This window comes from Grammomys surdaster, unplaced genomic scaffold (assembly GCF_004785775.1).
Source record: "Grammomys surdaster isolate TR1022 unplaced genomic scaffold, NIH_TR_1.0 100, whole genome shotgun sequence".
Classification (NCBI taxonomy): Eukaryota; Metazoa; Chordata; class Mammalia; order Rodentia; family Muridae; genus Grammomys; species Grammomys surdaster.
Window position 1 is genome coordinate 10,321,268 of NW_021604579.1, and position 22,654 is coordinate 10,343,921.

The 22,654-nt window shown below is 47.2% G+C and overlaps 1 protein-coding gene across 2 annotated transcripts; it reads right to left on the reverse strand.

The window, feature by feature from the left end:
- Positions 1–4,693: 4,693 nt before the first annotated feature.
- Cc2d1b (coiled-coil and C2 domain containing 1B) lies at positions 4,694–19,279 on the reverse strand. 2 transcript variants are annotated; one of them, XM_028784681.1, is made up of 25 exons: positions 19,148–19,279; positions 17,729–17,811; positions 15,565–15,709; positions 14,558–14,667; positions 14,085–14,237; positions 13,560–13,685; positions 13,076–13,235; positions 12,745–12,917; positions 12,517–12,592; positions 12,303–12,413; positions 12,089–12,219; positions 11,775–11,847; positions 11,471–11,595; positions 10,961–11,078; positions 10,707–10,879; positions 10,174–10,299; positions 9,287–9,345; positions 9,085–9,201; positions 8,744–8,817; positions 8,574–8,632; positions 8,324–8,375; positions 7,251–7,350; positions 7,022–7,112; positions 5,561–5,693; positions 4,694–5,341 (listed from the first exon to the last, which is right to left on the reverse strand). In XM_028784681.1, exons 2-24 carry the CDS (start codon positions 17,792–17,794, stop codon positions 5,565–5,567), a joined length of 2,547 nt encoding a protein of 848 aa, XP_028640514.1. In that variant the 5' UTR covers positions 17,795–17,811; positions 19,148–19,279; the 3' UTR covers positions 4,694–5,341; positions 5,561–5,564. The 2 variants fall into 2 exon arrangements, with proteins under 2 accessions (XP_028640514.1, XP_028640510.1); XM_028784677.1 differs by having other exon boundaries at positions 4,694–5,337; positions 19,148–19,250.
- Positions 19,280–22,654: the final 3,375 nt, after the last annotated feature.

Consider the following 22,654-nt stretch of genomic DNA (forward strand, 5'->3'; position numbering starts at 1 on the left):
CTTTTGTACTTCCTGTACAGAATTGACATAAAAAGAATGCTATACTGATCATCCTGGTTACACTTCAGCTCTTCATCAAGGAGAATTCGTCTTTAGATTTGTATTTATTTGTTCAGATTACTAATTGAATCAAACCAAAGGGGTTTCTGGTCTGTTAGCCACAGAAGGTAACTCAGTATAAACCAGGGCATTTGGATAGAGACACTGAGTGACAGCTGGCCAAGGACTCCCAGGGTGTTCTTACTTACTACATACTAGAAGTTTTGTTAAAGGACAGTCTACTAAGAAAGCTCTTAAAACTCCAGGAAATTTGTACATGTAAAAAAAGTGTCCTCTTTCCCACAGCCCCACTTCCACACGCTCACATACTAACACTTTGCTCATTTGGTTTGTCAGTGCTTATCTTTCCCCTCCTCTGTAAAATTGAGGTCTTTCAGATTAAGGTGCATACAGCACACAGCCCCTCACCCCTTTACAGTAAATGTTTATTCCTTGCTCAGACAGGACTTAAGTCAAGGTCATAGTGTCTGGAGGCTCTAACCTCACGCCTGCCCAGAACCTTTGGGAACCTCTCTTCCACAGAGAACTTTGCAGTCTAGGATCAGATGCTGCACATCAATTTAGGCTTGGCTTGATCTTCTCGTGGCATGGGTATTTTTTTTGTGAGTATAGGCCCTCACATCCTGGGTTTTTGTTTGGTTTTAGCAGAAAATACCTCATTTGACTTTGCATTCTTGGCCAGAATTACTTGTTATCCCTCTGCCTTTCCGAGACAGTGGCAGATCTCATTATCCCCTGTCCAATGTGTCTGGTTTCCCTGCTGTGCATTTGCCCGTTCAGTAATAACTAAGGTATGCAGAACACGTTCCAATCTATGCAGTATCCTCTCAACATTTCCCTTAGATTTCCAACCACTGATGTTTCTTGCCTGTACTGATCTTTTACTGTGACAGCTGTAAAATGGCTTTCTAGTTCCAGCATGCCCTTCCTTTACCAGCTGGATTTAATAATCTGGAAACAAACAAGCCCTTCCTTCCTTTGTCCTTTATTCATGTGGTTTTCATGTTGGTCCTGTGGAGTTCTGCTGTCTTAGTCTTGTACTCAGGTGGTCTCTTCTTTGGTTAAGTTGAACACCTTCAAGCTGGCGCCTGCCTCCTTTTCATGACATCCTTAGGTTTGATCCTTCCTGTCTAGCCTAACATGAAGCTCCAGGCTAGTCTTGCACTGACCCTGCTCCAAACTTGGAATCTCCAAGCAGCCCTTTAACTGGAGCACAGAAAACAAAGATCACAGAAGATATATATGACAATATGTGATACTGATTTTTTTTTTTTTTTGAGACAGGGTTTCCTTGTGTAGTTCTTGGTGTCCTGGACTGGCTGGCCTCAAACCCACAGAGATCTGCCTGCCTCTGCCTCCCAAGCGTTGGGATTAAAGTTGTGTCCCATCACGCTGAGCTTTGTTTGAGATTTTCTTTGTTAATTTATTTTGATCACAGGCCAAATGCATTTCTCTACTTAATTTGTAGTATCCTGCTTGAGGGCAACTGATAATGGTGTCAGTGGACGCTGGGGTCACACAGGACTTCGTCCCTCTACAGCAAAAGCAGTTTACTCACAACACCCTGGGTTCAGATGCAGGCCTGTGGGATAGTGGTAGGCAGATGCCACCCCTCTCCTATGGTTAGAGCTGAGCTGGCCCCTGGAGAACATGTGTCCATCCTGTGGGTGAGGGTTACACTGTATACCCACTCTCCAAGGTGTTGATGAAAGTCACAGACCCAGGACCTCAGAAGTGCCCTTGCACCCAGCACAGAACAGAGCTCCAGAACCATCCGCAGACCTACAACAGGAAGCACCTGACTGAGAGGCACAGTTGGTGTTAATATTGAGCTTAGTCTGAATATACCTCAAAAGGTGGGCACTTCTGCAGCAGCTGCCCAGTCCTCCTGCCAAGCTAACTGTACCTTGCTTTGGACATGGATCTTTCAGAACATGCAAGGTTTTTAATCTTCCCATAAAGGAACAGACTCTGGAGCCATACAGACAGGTTCATTCTTAACTCATAAAATATCCTTTATGTATAGTAAAATCATCCTGGGAAATTGGGCTGAAGTCAACAAGGATACTCACTTCTCTTTTTAGCTTTGGTTTTATATGTGCACTGAAATTTATAAAGTAAAAGCTTAAGCATCTCATTCCTAATTAGAGAAGGTTTTCTAGATTTAAACCTGAAAGATAAATAACAGAACTTCTACACTGAACAACAGAATTACATCCTGGTAATTTATTGTTTTTAAAAATTGTTGTATGCTTACCAAGCTTATTTGTAAGCATATATTGACTAATGTATTTCCTGGTGTTTAAGGTGGGTGCTCATGTAGCCCAGGCTGGCCTCGAACTCAGACTAGTCAAAGAAGACCTTCAATTCCTGATGCTCCTGCCTCCAGGGATTATAGGAATGTGCTACTATACTTGGTACTCTCTTTTTTTTTTTTTCATTTTTAATAACTCTTTCTCAATACCTCCTGGTCTCAAGGTGGTAGAATGCTGGGAGTGTCTAAGTTTCTGTTTCTGTCTTCTTCATCTACACCTGGTCCTGCTGGTGGGGCCCAAATTCCAATTAGATTTCTCTATGGCCATCTGTAAGATAATTATGCATTTAATGTATTTCTGTTTTTTAAATTTATCTATATGAGTACACTGTTTCTCTCTTCAAATACACCAGAAGGCATCAGATCCCATTACAGATGCCCTCCCACCATGTGGTTGCAAGGAATTGAACTCAGGACCTCTGAAAAGAACTCTTACCTGCTGAGTCATCTCTCCGGGCCCCCAAATTTAATGTATCTCTAACTGCTCAGCATTGAGTCTAGAATTAACTATGACAGTGGCTTTTATTTTTACTAATGCTAAAATTAATAGTAATGGGATTTTTAAGTCTTATTCATAGGACTAAGGAATAGAAGACTGCTGATGTCCATCTTAGAGGCAGAGAAGGAAAGATCTAGAACTAGAGCAGGTACATATGCCTCCTGTCTGCCAGCTCCAGCCCAGCTGGTTTGTTTTATACCCACAACAGCTGACCTCACTTAGTGTAAAGATCTTTTAGGGAATGCCACAAACACCCATGGAGGAAAAGCCTAAATGACTAGGAAAGGGACCATACAGGTTTAGAGTGGTGCTACATAAAGGGAAAAGTCACAAATCTTTACCTTCCATGAGCAAAATTTCCTGATTCTAAAGTAAACTCTATATTGTTTAGTTCAGTAATTCAAAAGGACATGCAGTGCAATATTTAAAAAAGAATTTCTGTTGTGGCTGGTTCTGTTCTGTGAATAATGTTTGGTGACTGTGGTTGATCAAATCTTACAAAATGAGGCTTTATGCAGTCCCCTCCCCCTAGCCATGCATTCCTTGGCTACAACAAAGACCTTTTAAGAACTTCAGTCTCCATGTCCAGTGGGTGGCTTTGTGGCCTCCCTCAGCCGTGAGGTTGTTTTTCAGTAAGCAGAACAATAAAGTGGACTGAAAGGGATGGAGTTGCAAAGGGAAATCCTGAAGTCAAAGAAAACTAGAACCTTTCCAGCAGAGGGGCAAATGAGAAATGCTAGGTATAAGTGGGATCTTAGAGAGTAACCCAGGGATTCTTCAGTTAAGCTCTGAGTCAGATCAAACTGTAAGAAAAATACAGTGTGACCAAAAACTCTAAAAGTCCTTCCTTTCTGCTCTAGGTCCCTTAATGAAGACAGAGTCCTTTCATTCCAAATTACTGCTGGACACATGTGACTATAATTGTTAAATCTCTTACATATGAAAGAGTGAGAGCTCACATCCACTAAGATTGGCCAGAGAGTTCTGGGACATGACTTGTATGCAGTTCTGCCTTGTTAACCACTAACAGTTAAGTACGAGGAAGCCTGGTCCAGCCCTGCTGTCTCCTACAGTCACAGTCACGCATCCCTGGGCTGCTTATGCAACAGTGTAGTGACAGCTACAGCAGCTTAATGTATTTACTTCACATAGAGCCTTCACAGATCATCCTGAGGAAGCCAGGCATGGCAGCACGTGCTCCTGCCTGACATCCCAGCACTAGGAAGGCCGCTGAAGCAGGTGGACTGCTGTGAGCTAAAACCAGCTTAGGATACAGAGGAAGACCCTGCCTCATACAGCCAAAAAAAAAAAAAAAAAAAAAAATAGAGAATAAATCTAGAGGAATACTTTGTTGAGGTTAATGCTTTAAAATGGGAAAGAGTTGGGATGCTGATTTTTTTAAAAATCTAAAATAATACATTTGTGAATATTAACTTGCAACTATCTGTCTCTTCATTTCTATCCATTGGACAGGCAGGGTTTAGCCAGGTGATCAGTGCAATGACAAGCCTTCTCAAAAGAATGCACAGGTGCAGTGGATACACAGTATTACTGCTTCAGCTTTTAAAGTGACAGGGAAGCTGGGTGTGGTTGCACATGCCTTTAATCCCAGCACTCAGGAGACAGAGGTAGGTGGATCTCTGAATTTGAAGCCAGCCCGGACAGCCAGGGCAGTTACATAGAGAAACCCTGTCTCAAAAATTTAAGTGACAGAACAGGGCATTAGAGGACTTTGACAGTTAATCAACACTGTTCAGAGTATAAAGTCCCTACAGTGAATTAGACCTAGTTTTAAAATAAAAATGGCTACATAAAACTGATAGTTTTTCTTTCTTTCTTTTTTTTTTTCCTTTTTTTCTCCCCAATTAACAGTCTTTCATCTTAGATACATGGACCAAACCAAAGAGAACCTTCCCCTTACTTCCCACCAATAGTACCAAAGTAACTTCCTGTTCCCAAGTCCTCTGGGAAGCAGAAAGGCTAGTGCAGCAGCTGTCAGGAACAAAGGCACAGGCAGAGGGGAAAACAGCTGAGTGGGACAGTCTGCCACTGGCTAGCTGGAGTCACGGAATCCTGTCCCTCCCCTAAGCAGGGAATGTCCCGATCACCCTCGAGTTCTCCCATCCCTTACAGTTACATCTTTGAAAGGCACATCCAGAAATGGTGCAAATGGGGGCTGGGTTAAGCTGTACATAATTACTATGCAGAGGTTACTGGGCAACAGGACTCTATGGCACAGAGCAATGGGGTATCCTTGTCTTCACCCACATTCTGGGGAGGTGGGAGGCTGTACGAGAAGCTCCTACGATGTGGCCTGCTTCCATGAAGGCCCAGGAGAGGCAGCACAAGGAGAGCCCAGGCACGGTTAGTTCAAAGGTCTTTGGTGCACGTGTAGCAGCATCTCTCATGTACAAAGGCTCTTGCAGCCTGCACAGCTGGGTCAGTGAGCTGGTACCAAGGATGTCTACCTCACAAGGCAAAAGCACAAAGGAAACCAGATTTTAAAAAATATTCTGACAACGGTTAACCTTGAAAAGCTTCCTTCCTGCCCCGAGTCTACTGAGGAACTTCAGAAACAACCCACAAGCATTTCCCAGCACTTTTTCATTTAGTCACCTTCAGACACGAGAAAATCAAATGCTTTCTCCCCAGAAATGGGTGAAAAAAGTTTTAACAGGGTGACCTACCTCTTCACAGGCCCCTGGGTTCCAGGACAAGCCAGTTCTCAGTGACCATCTGTACGTCCTGGCTGCTCAGAGGCTCCCGCAGCCTGACCTTCACCTCCAGCTTCCCCCCAGTAGGCTTTCTTCCATCCAGAACCTGTGGCAGCCACAGACAGACAGACAGACCATAATTGAGAAGATAGGCTGGGGCAGGTAGGTTCTCAGAGCAGCTAAAGTATGCAGGGTGTCTGTCAGTTTCAGTATAGCCTGGCCTTCTTCCTGCAATATGGGAAGTGGTGGACTGCTTACTCTTTTTTTTTTTTTTTTAAAGATTTATTTATTTTATTGTGGGTACACTTTAGCTGTCTTCAGACACACCAGAAGAGGGTATCAGATCCCATTACAGATGGTTGTGAGCCACCATGTGGTTGCTGGGAGTTGAACTCAGGACCTCTGGAAGAGCAGTCAGTGCTCTTAACCACTGAGCCATCTCTCCAGCCACCGACTGCTTACTCTTAATATCTTATAAATAACCTACAAGTGTCAGTGCTCTGGCTAGAGATGAGAAACCCATTACTCTATCCTGGTTTTCCCTTGATCTTTTAACTCCTAGAGTTAACACTGGCCTCAAGGGGCACCCTGACCACACTCATATGTGGTCCACAGAGAAGTGGATGGGTAGCAATCACAAGTGGAATCCAGGCCATGGCCTCTTCTAGAGCAGATAAGGAACTAGATGAACACAGCGTACTACAAAGCTTAAGACTTTACCCTCCCTCAAGACAACTCAGAATAGGCCTCACTTTAGGACAACTCCAGAGGGAGAGGCAAGCTCTAGCTTCCAGAAGTATTGTACAGGTCTGTCTGGACCTGGCTCTGCCAAGGACAAATGATATGAATTAACAAGTTCCTTCTCCGAGCCGGGCGGTGGTGGCGCATGCCTTTAATCCCAGCACTTGGGAGGCAGAGGCAGAGTTCAAGGCCAGCCTGGTCTACAGAGTGAGTTCCAGGACAGCCCGGACTATAAAGAAAAACCCTGTCTCGGAAAAAAAACAAAACAAAACAAAAAAAAAAACAAACAAAAAAAACAAGTTCCTTCTCCTCTGGCTTGTTTGCCATTTGTTAGAAGCAGGTTCTTAAAGCTCCTCACCTTATATAACCTTGTGAGGCTATGGAAGCAATTTGCATATGCCACTGATCTAGAAATACTATCTCCATTTCCTGTTGGGAGCTTGACCCAAGCACAACACAGCCCTAGAACAGAAATCTATACCATGCTTGGCGTTGGTGAAAATCCTCAAAGTCTTCTCCCAACTTCAACTTCTACTTCCCACCTGGCTGACTTTGAAAGCTGCTCAAACTTTCTTTACTCCTATCTATGACACGGGGATACCACCATCCTCAAAGCACCCTAACAGATAATTTTAAAATGTGCACAGAACCCTCAATAGAGTTCCAAGAATGTTACTTCATCTTGGGCCCTACCTCCATGATCTCTCTGATCTCACACTCTTTCTCCAGCCTTTCCAATTTCAGGTGTGCTGTGCCAACCAGCTTGTCACTTCTAAAAAAGGATCTGGGAAGGCAATCAGAGGATTAGACTGGGCAGAGAGGGCAGGAATGAGCTGGCTGAATTCAATGCAAGCAAACAGCAGTATGGAGAACAACAGATCTGCCATCTCTTCCCTCCAGCCTCGCCAGTGGGAAGCCTTACCCTTTGTGGAAGATCTCAAATTTGATTCCTTTGCTCTGGATCACCCTCCTAAAGCCTCGGTGATTTCGATTGATGTTTAGTTTGAAAACTTGTTCAAATTCTGCAAGGAGGAGAGCAGGCAAGGAAAGGGTTAGAATTCTTGGGGAAGTGGAAATGGAGGCCCAGGGCAGGCTTCCTCTGAGAGTTCACTGCCTTCAATTCAGGCTGTCACCACCAAAGGGAGAAGAGCATGGAGGTTCTGGCCTTGTAAAGAGTTTGGTGCCCTGAGACACAGATTATATATTGGAAAGGACTTGGAATCTGGAGTGTGAATTCCTGGATTTAAATACATGCCCTGCCCCCGGGCCCTAACACACACATTAAAGATAGGGTCTTACTACGTAGCCCTGGCTGGCCTAGAACTCATATATTGACCACACTGGCATTAAGCTTGCTGTGATCTTCTTTCTTATGCCTTTAAAATGGTAGGATTATAACACACCCAGCCTGCAAGTCCATTTTTAACACTTCTTTGCTGTGAACCCCCTGACAAATCCCTTTACTCAGCTACCCTCAAACCTCAGGATTTGTATTGCTTTTTCTTATAGTTTTCTTTCTTTTTTTTTTTTTCAAGTGTGGTGGCACACTTTTAATCCTAGCACTCAAGGAACAGAGATATATGGATGAGTTTCATGCCAGACAGAGTTAAAAGCTACATACTGAGATCCTGTTTCAAAAAACTGTAGAAAGATCTTTATTATTTTGAATTGTGTATATGTATGCACACGTGTGTGCAGGTGCCCATGAAAGCCAGAGGGATGGTTCCCCCATCTGGAGCTAGAGTTACAGGTGGGTGTGCACCCCTGATGTAGGTGCCAGGAACCAGAAGCAGATCCTCTGCAAAGCAGTATGGTGTTAACCACTGAGTCCTCCAAACCCTAGAGCCCAGTTTTCACAACTATGTAAGACAGCTATTAATAACCTGCCTTTATTTTTCAGTTGAGTGAACCAAATAAGACAATAGAATTTAAACCCTAGAAATAGGGTTGTCCACACGGGAAGTGAGAGAAGAAATGGCTTTATATTCCACTTACCTGGAAAGTTGGTATTTTTTACCACAGCTGTTTTGCTTTTTTGAGCCTGGTCCTATAACAGAGAGATGAGAAGTTGAGATAGCTCAAAAAAACATGTTTAGGCATACACTTTGGCTGAGTCAGGAAAGCAACCCAAGCAGGAAATGAGCCAGAATGTCTTCAACCCCTCCCTGTGGCAATGCCTATCAAAGATGGAGACAAATTAAGCAATCCTGTGGTTCAGAGAATCCCAGCCCCATCAGCACCTCACCGAGTTAGGGTAGTGAAACTCAAACCGCACAAAAGCGTCCAAGTCATCTGGAGTCACTCCTATAAGGAAAAAAGGGAGTCAGGTTAGAAAGCACAGCCAGAGGTTGTTGCCCAGGCAGCAGGTAGAGTACACGGGCAAGGACGTCCTTCAGTAAGGTGGCCATGGGTCACCTGGTGGGGCTGGGAGGTTCATTCCCCGGACGATGATCAGATGCATTTCTGTGCTGTTGAGTTCTGAGAAGATCCTACAGACAGAATGAAGAAGGTATAGAAGACAAGACAGTAGCAGAACCTGGGTGAGCACAGCTGCAGGGCAGAGCCGTGCTGGCTGTTCTTGGTCTCTGACTCTGTAACCCCAAGCTCCTCTCTGAAGGCAGCACATCCACCTCCCCCACTCCAATTCCCATGACACTGGAGTGTCTCCCTAAAGACTGAAGAGTCTCCTGGCTCTGCGCCAAAATTTTTGCTCTCCCTAACCCTGCAGAGAGCCAGTTTCCCTTAGGCATTGGCACCTCACAGTCTGGAATGTCTTCAACTCAAAGTGATGACTGGGAGGGTCAAGGCCCTGGGCTTGGGCTAGCTGCAGGATCTCAAGCTGTTTCTTTCGGTCATCAGCAAGCTTCTCAAACCTGTCAAAGATGAATAACCAAGTCAGCAAAGTAGGATTTGGTATCTGATCCCTACCCAACAAGCCTCGCACAGTCCTGCACTTACCGAGTAGTCTCAGCCACATTACCCTGGTGCATGAACTGCTTGGAGAATAGCAGGCACTTCTAGAAACAGAAGCCCAGAGTGACTGCACAGCCAGAGCAGAGCTTGCCAAGGACAGCATTCAAAGCCCGACCTCAAAAAGCTTCAAACAGTCCTCTTTAGCCTCACCTCTCCTCTTATAAAACATTCCTGGGCACTCTTCCTAAAGCTCAACACACTTTCCTGCTTATGTGTGTTTTTCAGTCTGAGACAGGGTCTCCGCTGCATGGCCCAGGCAGAGCTGGAACTCTCCAAGTGCTGCTGGTCACTGCAGGTGTGTCTCACCCTCCATGCCCGGTTCTACCTACACTTTTCTGCTTGTTTTGAGAATAGCATTTCCCAAAAGTTCATTTAGCAAACTCTTTCCATAAAAGCAGTTCTAGAACAGCATGGAACAGAGCAAGACCCCGTTTCAAAGATCAATCACCACTGCCAAAGAAAACAAATCCAAGCATAGACCTTAGAACACTGTCTTCTCAGAAAGACAGCACATCAGATCAGTTCCCTCACACAAAATTCATTCCCTATCACTCTGTTTGAATTTCATAACCGCATAAAAAAGGGGGCTGGAGAGATGGCTCCTCGGTTAAAAGCACTTGTTGCTCTTGCAGAGGACCTGCATTTGGTTCCTACCATCTGTAACTCCAATTTCTTGTTCTGACCTTCATGGGCACAAGGCACACACAGGCAAAACAAACATGTAAAAAAAAAACCTGAAGTAAAATTAAAAGGGATAGCTCCATTTGGTAAATGAGGAAAAGCTTGTCCAGGGTCATCCATTACACCAGTGAGAAGGGTTCGATCGACTTGGCCCAGGACACCGAGAAGGCACAGATACATAGGCTACTGACCTCATGCTGCTCCAGGAGCATCTTCTGTAGCTGGGCATACACCTCCTCGGCCTTCTGGGAGAGTCGCAGATCTTCATGGTGAATGAGAATGAAGTCACCCTCTTCATCTGTCAAGGGTGAAGGCACCTGCCCAGATCATAAGGCCCCTCGGGCCCCAAGAGTCAGATTACACCTTTGCTGAGCCCAACAAACACGAGAATCCATGCTAGACCTTTCTTTCAACTGCCATTTGCCTCCAGTGACACTCACCTCCAGTGACACTCACTGCCGTCCATTCTATCCCCCTGGCACTGCTTCTACTAGACTGGCCCTGCTGTGTTAGCTCTGACCATCGCTACCACATTCCTTTCTCCTTCTATCTCCCTAAAGGTCTGTCTCAGCTACAAGAGGGAAACAAGCAAAAGGCTCCTTCCCTGCTGTCACCTTTCTATGCAAGTCCTACCTCCACCCAGAAGCCACTCCAGTTCATCCTCATCAACCAGCCCCCCCCTCTGTGCTCCAGGCAACCTCCTGCTTAACTAGGTAGAACTCACCTTGGAGAGGTCAATGGGTTGACCAGCTCGGGCCTGGATGATCTGAGCTTCGAGACTTTTAGCTACTCGTAAATGGGATTTGGCCTGCTCCAGATCCTGTCTGCGCTTGGCTTGCAGAGCAGCTCGCTGGTACTGCAGTTTCCGAGCCTCCAGCAGTGTCACCTGCTCCCGAGCTAGAAGAAGAGGGCCAATGGTTGGGGACATGCCTATCTCACTGGACTACCACTCCTCTGTCTTATTTGTCCCCAAATTACCAGATGGGCTCAGTGACTCCTTAGAACTTGAGGCCTTGGGCTCAGTCAGAAGATGGGATGAAGGGGCCAGAGGCTGGGCTGGCTTCTTGGCCAATGGGGCCTGTGCTGGGGTGTCACTCTGCAGGTGGCACCCAAATAGTTATCATTCCCCATGTCTACACTTGGGCTATCTCCTTCATGCTGCACCCCTTCACTGTGTGACCTTAGTGGAGCAGATTTACCTCCAGAGCCCTACAACCCAAAGACAGACCATCAAAAGCTTCATAGCCTAACTTCCTAGTAGGAAACATCTCAGTCATAAAGAAAGTTTGAGTTTTGGGGGTCAGAAATACCCAGGTCTGAATTCTAGTTCTGCCTCTAGAAAAAATTTTTTCTCTAAAATGGAGGAAAGGATCTCTATTTTATGAGGTTAACATACAATAGGGTCTGGGTTTACTCCTTCTCTACTGTCCCCACCCCGCCCCCACACCCCTACAACCAAGCCCTGACATCGTGGGCCCACAGTCAGACCTCCTCCTCGTCATCTACCAGGGCTGTGTCTTCTGAGGCCAGTTTTTGGGCAGTTGCCAAAGTTTCTGCCACTGAGTCCTCCTCAGTACCTTTGCTGGGCTCCAGGCCAGGGATGGGAGGAAATCCTGAGGAGAGAGGATGGAGAGCGGGCAAGGTGACAGCGTTAAGGACACGGGAGCCTGCTGTGGGACTGGCCTGGCTCTGGCATGGGTAACTCTCACAAGGTGGAGGCACACACATGAGGAACTCCTTTTTCCATTATGCTCAGAAACCTCATAAAGTTGACAGCCCAAGCATCACCCACCTGGAGGAACAGGTAACTCAGCAAAGTCAACTTTCCGTCCTGCCTGATGAGCTCGAACAGCATCTTGGTATTGCTACATGGGAAGGAAGGGATTTCTAACAGACTGCAGTCTGCAGGCTCTGTGCCCTCATTGCAGAGAGGCAGAGAGAGGGTATAAGGGAGGACTGCAGCCCTAGAAGAAGAGGAGTCCCAAAGCAGCAAGAACTCCATAAACAGACAAGGACTTAGAGACCTGGGCTGGTAGGGAAAGAGACTGGCAGGGCGAAGCACGGATAAGCTAACACAGGATAGGGGCTACACAGCAATGGGCTTACCTTGGCAATGCGGTCGTGCATCCTGGCCTTGCGCTCATCCCCATTGGCCCGGGCCTGGATGCCTGCCTCACGGTACCTGTTCAGCCTTTGCTGTAAAGCATCCAGCACTGTTTTTGGCTCTGCAGGGGCCACTATGAAGGTGATAAACAGAGACTATCAGCTCATCCTGCCCCTTCCCAGGCCCCAACTCCACTCTCCCATTGTGAAGTCCTACCTGGGGTAGCTGGGAGGTCAGAGGCCATCACTGGCTGCATTTGCTCCACTGCTGGGGACAGGACTTGGGTTGCTGTGGAGGTCTTAGAAGCCTGGGGCAGGGCCTTCAGATCTGGGAATCCAAATAGCAGGGTAGGCAGAGTGCCTGGCCAACTCCATACCTCACAACACTCCCTAAGCCCAGCCTAGGTACATAGCCCCATTATTTGACTGACCCTCGGGTGCTGGGGGCATGCCACTCAGATCCACAGGCTGTCCCTTCTCCAGGGCCTCTAGGACAGTACCAAATCTCTGAAGAAGAAGAAAAGTTATAGGCATAAGTCAAGGAGCTCCAAGAGTGTGGCCTGAAACAACTCCATGGGTCCACTCTCACCCAGGTGCTGCCTGGCTCCCTCTCTGAGCCTTCGCTTCCCCATCTACTAAATGAACACAGGAGGCCATACCTTCCCAATCCTCATGAGCTCCCGAGCACGATCCAGATCTCCAGCCCGCTTGGCATTGAGAGCAGCTGCTTTGTACTCTCTCTGTCGGGCTAACAGCAGGGCTTGAGGGTCTGGGTCTGAATCAGGCAAGGGATCAACGGCAGGGAGGCTGGACTCAGGTTGGGAAAGGTTGCCTACATAAAACAAAGGTCCCCAGAGAACTTAGCTAGACATCAAAAGAGGAAGGTTGAGGGGCCCCAGTCTTACTGGTCTAGGAATTCTTGGAGCAATGACAGGCAGGCAGGTGGGGTAGGCAGGCTATGGGAACTAGAAATAGCATGCCTTCAGATACCTGGCTCCATGGCAAGGGGAACTGGAGAGTCTATCTCAGAGTTCTTGTCAGCTCTTTCCTGCTGGGCTGGGGGCCTTTTGCCCAAGGCCACTGGAGGTGGGATCTCATCTTCACAGATCTTCCCACCTTTCCTCACAGTGGCAAGCTGGGACTCCAGAGTCTAAGGGAAGGAATTAAGACTTGTTTTTTTTTTTGTTTTTTTTTTGTTGTTGTTGTTGTTTTCGAGACAGGGTTTCTCTGTGTAGCCCTGGCTGTCCTGGAACTCACTCTGTAGACCAGGCTGGCCTCGAACTCAGAAATCCACCTGCCTCTGCCTCCCAAGTGCTGGGATTAAAGGTGAGCGCCACCACCGCCCGGCTAGGAATTAAGACTTGTAACCCAGGAAGTTGCCTGGGCCTGGCTGAAAGACAGGCCAGTGATGACAGTGTTTATCATGCCACTGTGGCCTTCCCTTTACTCTCACCGGACCCACAGTCTTACTCACCTTCAGGCCTCGCTCACAGCGCCGGGCTTTGGCAGATTCCCCAGCTTCCTTGGCACTGGCTGCAGCCTCCCGGTAGTTATGGATCCGCTCCTCCAGCAAAGCCTGCAGCCCCCGAGGCCCTCCAGCCTGCAGATACTTCAGCTCAGGGCTGGGCCACTCCACAGCCAGCTAAGCCCTTGCCATTCTCTCTCTGTGAGGAAGCTACCCCAGAAGATGGATCTCTGGGACTCCAGGAGAAAGAAGTGCCTAAGGCCCCTGAGTATGAGGCAAAGACCCACAAGAGAGGCCAGACATTATGTCAGGCAAACAGAGGCCCCCAAAATCAGCAGAGGCCAGGAAAGGGTTCCAGGAGTGGCCTGGAACAGGAAGGCCTTTGAAGTCAGTCATGGAGTCTCTCATGCTCGCTTTCTATGTGGGGAGCTGCTAGTTATTTGGCAACCTTGCTATATAAGCCATGCTCCATGCATACTGGACATGTACATACAGGAGAATAAAGGCACAGCAGGGTCCTCCTGCAACACCTACCTGAGCCACTGCAGGTAACGCCTGTTGGAAGGCTGCCTGTACTACAGGTTGTTCAGTGTTGTCCCATGTCTTCTCCTCAGACAGGTCTGGGCTTGCTGCCTCACTGCCATCTAGCAGCCCAGTTTCTTTATCCAGGACCTCCTGTAGCTCTGTCTGGGGAAACAGTCCAAGAATTTTGGGTGCATGGCCACATCATGACTGGAGAAAAGTTAAGGCCTCTCTTCCCATGTGATATTTCTCAAGGCCAAATCCTCTTTACTAACAGTTTTTTAATCTAACCAAGGAAGACCTTGAAAAAAATAAATGAAAACTTCAAATTTGAGAATTCCAAACTGCAGAGCTCAGATCCAAAGTCAGAGGAGACAAATTTCTCACTGTAAAGTCATGAGGACAAGCCTGGGAAGGGATGAGGAGGCACAAACCCCAGTCTCCCTCAATCGCTCTCTCCTTGGACACCAGTCTGGCAAACATACCAGAAGGTCTTCATCCTCCTCCAGCCCGTCCTCCTCCTCCTCCTCCTCCTCGTCCACATCTCGCATACAGTCTGCTGCCAACTTCTCAATGCGGGCCATGGGCAGGGGAGCTGAAGAAGGAGTCACAGACGCTCATGGCGACTCAAGTAGGTGCCGGATAATAAGCAGACGATCTTTAATGCACTACAGTGGTTACTACACCAGGGGAAATCCCCCTTCCCTTCCACAGCAAAGTCCAACTCAGAAAGGCACCCTCCTTTCATGACCCAGCTCCAAAGACCCTTGCTATGGATACCGCCTTCCTGGGTTCTCCAACAAGTAACAGGTTGCTCCTTTTCCCACATTTCTGTTTGTAGGTAAATGTACCTATACACTGTACCACACCCCACTAGGCCTTGCGCATTTGTAAATGGTTCTACCATCTACTCAAGTGTCACAGTTCTGTAAGATGAGTAACATTATCCACATTTTCTATACTGAATAAACCAAGACACAGCAACATCCATTTTCCCAAATTCACAATCTCAGTTAGTGGCAATATCGAAACCTGGGCGTATCTAACCCCAAAGCAGGTCTAGAGTAGTGAGCCCGTTCCCAGTCATGTCTGACTCGGGGCACACAGGCTGCCTTAGTCTAAGGGTTCCTGCTAAGAGGAATATTTAGACCTCTCATTCTGATACCTAAGATTCCGTCCTCTTCCAGGCTATGAAGGTTACTGTGCACACAATTCTGTCAGTGCTATTTTGAGCCCCTACTGTATAATACGAGGCTCTACCTATGTAGGACTAAGGCTAGTAGTGATCTGAGTCAGGCTAACAATTGGATTTGTCCTCTAAGAGGAAAACGCTCCAAACACAGGGACATGGCTGAATTCTTTGTGGTTGAGCTCTAGAAGGAACATACTTATCAAAGAACTAGGGGAACTGGCCAACTCCAACAGGCTGCCAGGTAAGGACCCTCTCCCTCACGGGCCTGCATCACCCCATCGGTAGTGAAAGAAAACTCACCCTGCCCCTTGGGTGCCGGCTTCCTGCTTGTGCTCCCTGTTTCCCCAGTGAGCGCCAATAACTCAGCCTCCAGGTCTCCATCATCTTCAGTCTCATCCACCCCCAGGAGCATCTCCTCAGGGTTGAACTCCACAAAAAGCCCCAGCTAAGAACAGAGAACAGGGTTTTGTTTTTTTAAAGATTTTATGTGTAAGAATGTTTGACCTGCATGTATGGATTGTACCATATGTATCTGGTGCCCTCAGAGATCGGAAGGCAGATCCCTGAAATTGAAGTTATGGATTGTTTTTAAGCTTCTATATGGGTACTGGGAACCACACCCAAGTGCTCTTTAAAAAAAAGCCATCTCTCCAGCACCCAGAGAAGGAGTCTCCAGAATCATATCTTAGGGGCTGGAGAGATGGTTCAGCAGTAGAGTGCCTCCTCCTCTTCCAGAGGCCCTGAGTTCAGTTCCTAGTACCACAGCAGGTGTTTCATAAATACCTGTATCTCCAGCTCCAGGGGATCTGACCCATATGTGGCATACATTCACACAGACATACAACCAAGTAATTATTTTTTAAATTACATAACAAACCAGATCTTGAGAGGTTAAGACAGGAGAACCATCCCATGTTTAAGGCCAATCTGGTCTACATAGTGAGTTCCAGGCTAGAAACTGAGACCATCTCACTAAATAATCACAAAAAAAAAAAAAAAAAAGAGAGAGAAAAAAAATCACACAATGAAGCTTGGTATTGTGGCACATGCTTCCAATTCCAGCACATGAGCAGTGAAGGCAGGATAATCAGGGGTTCAAAGACAACCTAGGCTTTGTATGAGATCCTGTCTTTAAAAAAAAAATCACCTGGCTGGGCAGTGGTGGCATACGCCTTTAATCCCAGCACTTGAGAGGCAGAGGCAGGCGGATTTCTGAGTTCGAGGCCAGCCTGGTCTACAGAGTAAGTTCCAGGACAGCCAGGGAAGAAACCCTGTCTCGGAAAAACAAACAAACAAACAAACAAACAAAAAAATCACCTAATGAAATTATGTGTAGTAGCACATGCTTATGATCCTAGCCCAGGGAGACAAGGCAGGAAGACTCCAGGTTCAAGACCTACCTGGGATACAGAAAAGTTCAAAGTCAGCCTAGGCAACTTGGGAGAACTTGTGCCAAAATAAAAAGCAAAACAGAGTTGGGACTATAGCTCAGTGGAAGAGCAGTCGTCCGGCACACTAAAGCCCTGAGCTCTATCCCCACTCACCCTGAGGCCCAATGTGCAGAGAAGGAAACATCTAAAAGTATGGAGAACTTATTTAAAGAAGCCAGTAAGACTACAGTGCCACTATTATAACTAACAAAACCAACAACAGCTGCTGGGCTCGACGCTTGGCATTATTCATGATTGTATTAGTTAATTCTTTGTCGGGGAGGAAGCGGGTAATTTGAAAAGGGCTTTCATTGTGTAAACCTAAGCTGGCCTTGAACTCAGAATCTTCCGGCTTCTGCCTCCTCAGTACTGGGATCATGGACCACATTTAATTTTTTAAAATGATAATATTTTTATTTTATGTGCACAATGCCCCCTGGAACTGTATTTATAAATGGTTGTAAGCCACCACATGGGTCCTCTGGAAGAGCAGCCAGTGCTCTTAACCCCTAAACCATCTCTCCAGCTCCCCAGATTTAATTGTAGCAAACGCACAGCATGAAACCTGCCGTCCTCCCTATGTTCAAGCGTGAGGCTAAGGAACGTCATACATCCCCATCGTTTGCAGCCGTCACTCCAGTCCACTCACAGAATCCACGTGCAAACCTGACCCTAGGCCTCAGAAACACTCGCCCGTCTTCCCCTCTTTCCACTATTTTCTATGTCCATCATTTTGATTACTCATAGTCAACCCAACCTGAACTGATTTTTTTATTTGTTCTGGTTTGAAGTTTTTTTTTTTTTAAATATGTATGACAGTTTTGCCCATATGTATGTATGTACATACACCATGTGGCTGCAATGCCCATGGAGGCCAAAAGGGGGTGCTGGATCCCCTAGAGCTGGAGTTACATGTGGTTAAAGCCACTGAGTGACAGCTAGCACTCTTAACCACTGAGCCATGTCTTTAGCTACAAATGTCTAGAGATCCGTACTCCACGTGAACCCAGGGGTGGAGGAGGCCATGTCCATACCTGCTTGGCAGTTTCGGCACCCTGGCCACTGGTTTTAGGGCCCTTCCGAGGTCTTGGCCCTGGCATCTCGGCAGGCTAGATACCTATCAGGTGTAAAGTTGAAGAGACTCAGTCTGGAGCAGATGATGACATATGGCCCCCAACAATGGCATGCGTGGTTAGGGAGCTTATTCCCATGGGCTAACATACCACTTTATAATTAAAGCAGAGGCAAGGAAAGGCAGTGGGTGGAAGGCAGGGGACCACTGTCAACAGAGGGATATGGGGTGTGTGTACTCAATTTCTGAACCGACTGTTGACCACAGAAGGCAAATTTATGGCAGCAATTCGAGGTACAATGGTTTGGAAAGGCTTTTAAAAGCAGTGCTGTCTGTTCCGCAAATAATGTGTCTATTTACACTTAAATTAAAAACTCAGTTCCTCAGTCATACCAAATTTTAAGTGCTCAGTAGCTCAACCTAAGGGGTACTACTACTAGGTAGCACAGACACATTGCTTTTATCATCAGTTTCCTTGGACACTCTGCACCTGATTCAGCATTCTGATCATCTGAACGATGTCACAAGTGGTCAACGGGTACTGTAGCACAACCTGTTCAGCACTGGAAGAAACTCATTTGCTTCTACCTCAAGGAAACAGATCCATGGGCAGACAACCACCACAGAGCAGCTGCAGGGACCATGGGTTCGAGAGGTGGCCCCTAAGAAACGATGATGCCTGTGCTGAGTCATTAAGTTTGGACACTGGGGAAGAGTAGAATTCCAAGCAAATCAAACGAACTGATACCAGTTCTAAGGTAAAAAATGACTTGGCTTACACAAGGAAAAGAAACGCCCGGCATCACTGAGGCATAAACCAAGCCGTATGGCTAGAAATGAAGGCACGAACCAGGGGAGAAAGAGAAACACCTTTAAGGCTTTCAAGGTACTTGGGCGTTACCCTGACAGCAGTGGGAAGCATCATGACTGATACAGAAGGTGCACCGGGAAGTGGGAGATCATATAGGGCGGGAAACCTCGGTCCTGAGCATTTTGCAAATCTATGAAGGAGCGTGAGGTGGCATGGGGATTAAGAAACAGACAGGATCCCGCGTCTGGAGCTGGAATCAACAGGGCTGCGAGGTTCCCTGGTGTGAGCGCACAGGCATAAGCCACTCCAAGTGTCAGATTCCGACTGCAGTCAACAGCGAAGCGTCAGCCGGGGTGGGGTTCGGGAGTGAAGGAGCTCGGGAGAATTGAGGTGCCGCAGGCCGGTCGGGGCTCAGGAGAGGCACGTCCGCGTCGAGGGGCGACGCCGGGCTCCCCACACCCGCGCGTCCTCCCGCTGCCGGGCTCGGCCCGACCGGGCCCGACCCAAGCCGCCTCTATCTCCCCGGCCGCCCCCAGACTCCACACGTCGGGAAGCGGGCACGTGGCATACCTCGCGGCAGATCCGAACCAAAACCGGGCCTTCTCGAGCCCGGAACCGCCTAGCTTCCCGCGGCCCCCGGGCGGCGGCGGAGACAGCCACAGGAAGCACCCGCCAGGAGGCGGTGGCTCGCGCCCGGCACGTGACACCACAGCCAGCGGCTCGCGGTGCGCATGTGCGCGGGGAAGCGGGCGGGGCGCGCCCATAGGTGACGCCGAGGGTGGGGCAGTCCGTGCGCAGGCCTCTTCGAGCAGGTACCGCGATACTGGCTGACTGCAGCGTTGTGAGGTTTGGTGTCCTTCACACATGTAAGCGCGCCCCATTTCTGGCGTGATTTCTCCGAGAGGCCTCCTTCCTGGTTCTCTTCGCGCACCCCGATGCTTCCGCGTCCTAATGGGTACCACTAGGCAGCCGGGCCGCGTCCCTGTGTTGAGATCCTAGAGGATGCGGCTTCCTCTGCCCACCTTGTGCATCCTAGGCACGGAAAACCAGTTCTCCGGGTAACAGAGCTCCTTTCTAGTCAGAGGGCAGGACAAAACTGCAGATTAGAGGAACCAAAGCCCTCAGTAAACTGAGGCAGGAGCATCGCTGCAAGCTGAAGGGCCGCCTCTACCTCAAGGAGCCCTGTTATTTCGGGATTGATGGAACTGACCTGCAGATGGACCAAACCCCAAGCATGATTTCCACACCGCATGCGCAGTTTCACTTCATGGAGAGACTGCAGGCTTCAGTTCTGATTGAAAGAACAGTTCTAACCCGGCAGTGGTGGCCCACGCCTTTAATCCCAGCATTTGGGAAGCAGAGGCAGGTGGATTTCTGAGTTCGAGGCCAGCCTGGTCTACAGAGTGAGTTCCAGGACAGCCAAGGCTACAAAGAGAAACCTTGTCTCGAAAAACCAAACCAAACAAACAAAACCGTTCTGCAACCCGCGTGGTGGTACGTGCATTGAATCTCAGCGCTCCAGAGGCAGAGGCAGTCCGATCCTTTAGTTTGCCACTAGCCTAGTCTAGTTCTAGGCCATCTGGAGCTACATAGTGAGAACTCTGTCTCATAAACAAACTGCAACTCCCAGAAGTTGTCCTCTGACCCTACACAGATGCAGGCCTGCCTGCACTCCGACATTCAAATTAACACACACAAATAATACACAGTAGACATTGTTTCCTATAGGTCTGGGGGTTTTCATTTGTCTTTTTTTTTTTTTTTTTTTTTTGAGACAGCTTCTCTGTAACAGTCTTGGCTGTAGAACGTGCTTTGTAGACCAGGCTGGCCTTAAACTCAGAGAGACCCACTTGCCTCTACTTCTTGAGTGCTGGATTAAAGGAGCTCACCACCACCACCTGGCTGGTTTGTTTGAAACAGTCTCAAGTACTCAGTCCCGACCTTGAGTTTGATTTCTAGTGAAGGATGATGTGGAACTTGTGATCCTCCTGTCTGCCTCTCCCAGTGCAGGCATTATACTTAATGGGACTTTTGAGGTGCTAGCGATGGGACCCAGAAATCTGTTCCTGCTAGAAGCACCCTACTAGTTCAGCTCCCTCCCAGTCCTAGTAATACCCGTGGATGTAAATTAACACAGGATGTGGCCTTAACTCCATCTCCCATTCTGCAACAGTTGCTTTTCAGTGAGTATCCTCTTACAGGCCGCTCACTCTGGCCTACCACAGGCTCCCAGACCTTCTGTTTTCCACATAACAGACTCAAATGAGACATAGAATATAATGTGAAGACAGTGTATAATATTAGAGCAAGGAGGGATAAGAGTGGATAATGACCAGAGGGACCAGTGCAGAAAAAACTCACCGAATAGAAGTGGATAATGGCAAAGAATCACCTTTATGGCAATCTACATGTTAAACACTACACTGTTTTCTTAGGTCTCTAAACATCGTTGTCCTGGAGGCTATTGTCTTATGTAGATGATAGAAAAGTGGATTTGGAGTTGTATTTGTGAGCGTGTGTTGTATGTTATGTATGATGCCTAAAGGTGTACAGCACACATGCTCACTGAGGACCTCAATTTTCATCTTCAGCTTCCTATTTCTCCACCTTATTTCCTTGAGACAAGGTCTCTTAGTGAACTGGAAGCTGTTTCAGCTTAGTCTTGCCGATCAGTGAGCTCTTGGATTCCCCTGTCTTCTTCCCAATGCTGGGTTATAAACTCAGGTAATCATGCCCAACTTTTGTTTGTTGGTTTTAATGTGCTCTGTCTGCATGTACACCTGCACACCAGAAGAGAGCATCAGATCTCCCTCTTTTTAAATGTGTATTTAAAAAAATGGGTATGGGATGCACACCTTTAATCACAGTGCTTGGGAGATGGAGGCATGTGGATCTCCGAGTTCAAGGCCAGCCTGGTCTACAGAGAGAGTTCTACAATAGCCAAGGCTACACAGAATCCCTGTCTCAAGAAAAGTAACAAACAGTATTAATGTCTTGTGACTTACCCTATGTGCTGAACCATCTCTGCAGCCTCCATTTTTGTTCTCTATTGTTATGTGTGTGTGTGTTTCTCTAAGCGTTTTGTAGCATTTATGTAAGTACACCACATATATGCAGTGCCCATGGAGGCCAAGATCCCCTGAATCAGAGCCCCTGAAACTAGAATTAAAGATGGTGGTAAGCTGCCTCATGGGTGCTGGGAATTGGACCTGGATCCTCTGCAAGAGCTTTAAGTGTCTTTAACCACTGAGCCACCTCCTCAGTCCCTGTATGCCCAGCTTTTTATGTAGTTTCTGGGGGTTCAAACTCACATCCTTATGCTTACAGAGCAAGCACTCTTAATCACGGAGCCATACCCCACTTCCCAAGTTATGAGTTGTTTTTGTTGTTGTAAAAGTTTTTTGGTTTTGGAGGGTTTTTTTGTTTTTTGTTCTGAGATACTTTCATTATATAATAGAGTAAATAATTTAAAAGCTAGCATTCACATGAGACAACATGCAGTATTATCACTTTACTTATTTTATAGATCCATCCAATTTCCTGCAAATTTCCTAATTTCATTTTTCTTTACAGATGAGTAAACTCCCTTATGTATACATGTACCACATTGCATCTACTGATGGACATAAATAATCTATGATAGCATATAGTTGTTTGGGTGTATACCCAGGAGCAATATGTTGGGTCATGTGACAGTTCTATTAGAATTATTTTAGAAACTTCTGTCAATGGAGGTTCCCAGAAAAAGTTGTAGTACATTTAACATTCTAGAAAGTAGATCCAAACTCAGGCTCTTACGGTTCTGCAGTAAACATTGTCTGCAGAGCTATCTCCCCATCAAGTTTCATGATTCTTAAAAATGTTTTAAATTTTTTGATTATGTGTTTACATGTGGATCTACGTGTAAACATGCATACAGGTGCCCTCGGCGTCATGAAGATGGTGGCCGACGCCCTGGAGCTGGAGTTACAGGCAGTTGTGAGCTCCCAGGTTTAAGTGCAAGGAATTCAAATCAGGTTCTCTTCAAAAGCAGTATGTGCTCTTAACCACAGAGCCATCTCTTCAGCCTGTGTCTGC

What these genes read in the sequence shown, in the direction of transcription:
- Cc2d1b (XM_028784681.1), bottom strand. Translation starts at nt 17,794, where the DNA reads ATGCCAGGGCCAAGACCTCGGAAGGGCCCTAAAACCAGTGGCCAGGGT. An exon ending in TGACCTCCCAGCTACCCCAG is followed by an intron (nt 12,220 to 12,302) that starts GTAGGACTTCAC and finishes TCACCTTCATAG; the next exon opens with TGGCCCCTGCAGAGCCAAAA. An exon ending in AATGTGGCTGAGACTACTCG is followed by an intron (nt 9,202 to 9,286) that starts GTAAGTGCAGGA and finishes CATCTTTGACAG; the next exon opens with GTTTGAGAAGCTTGCTGATG.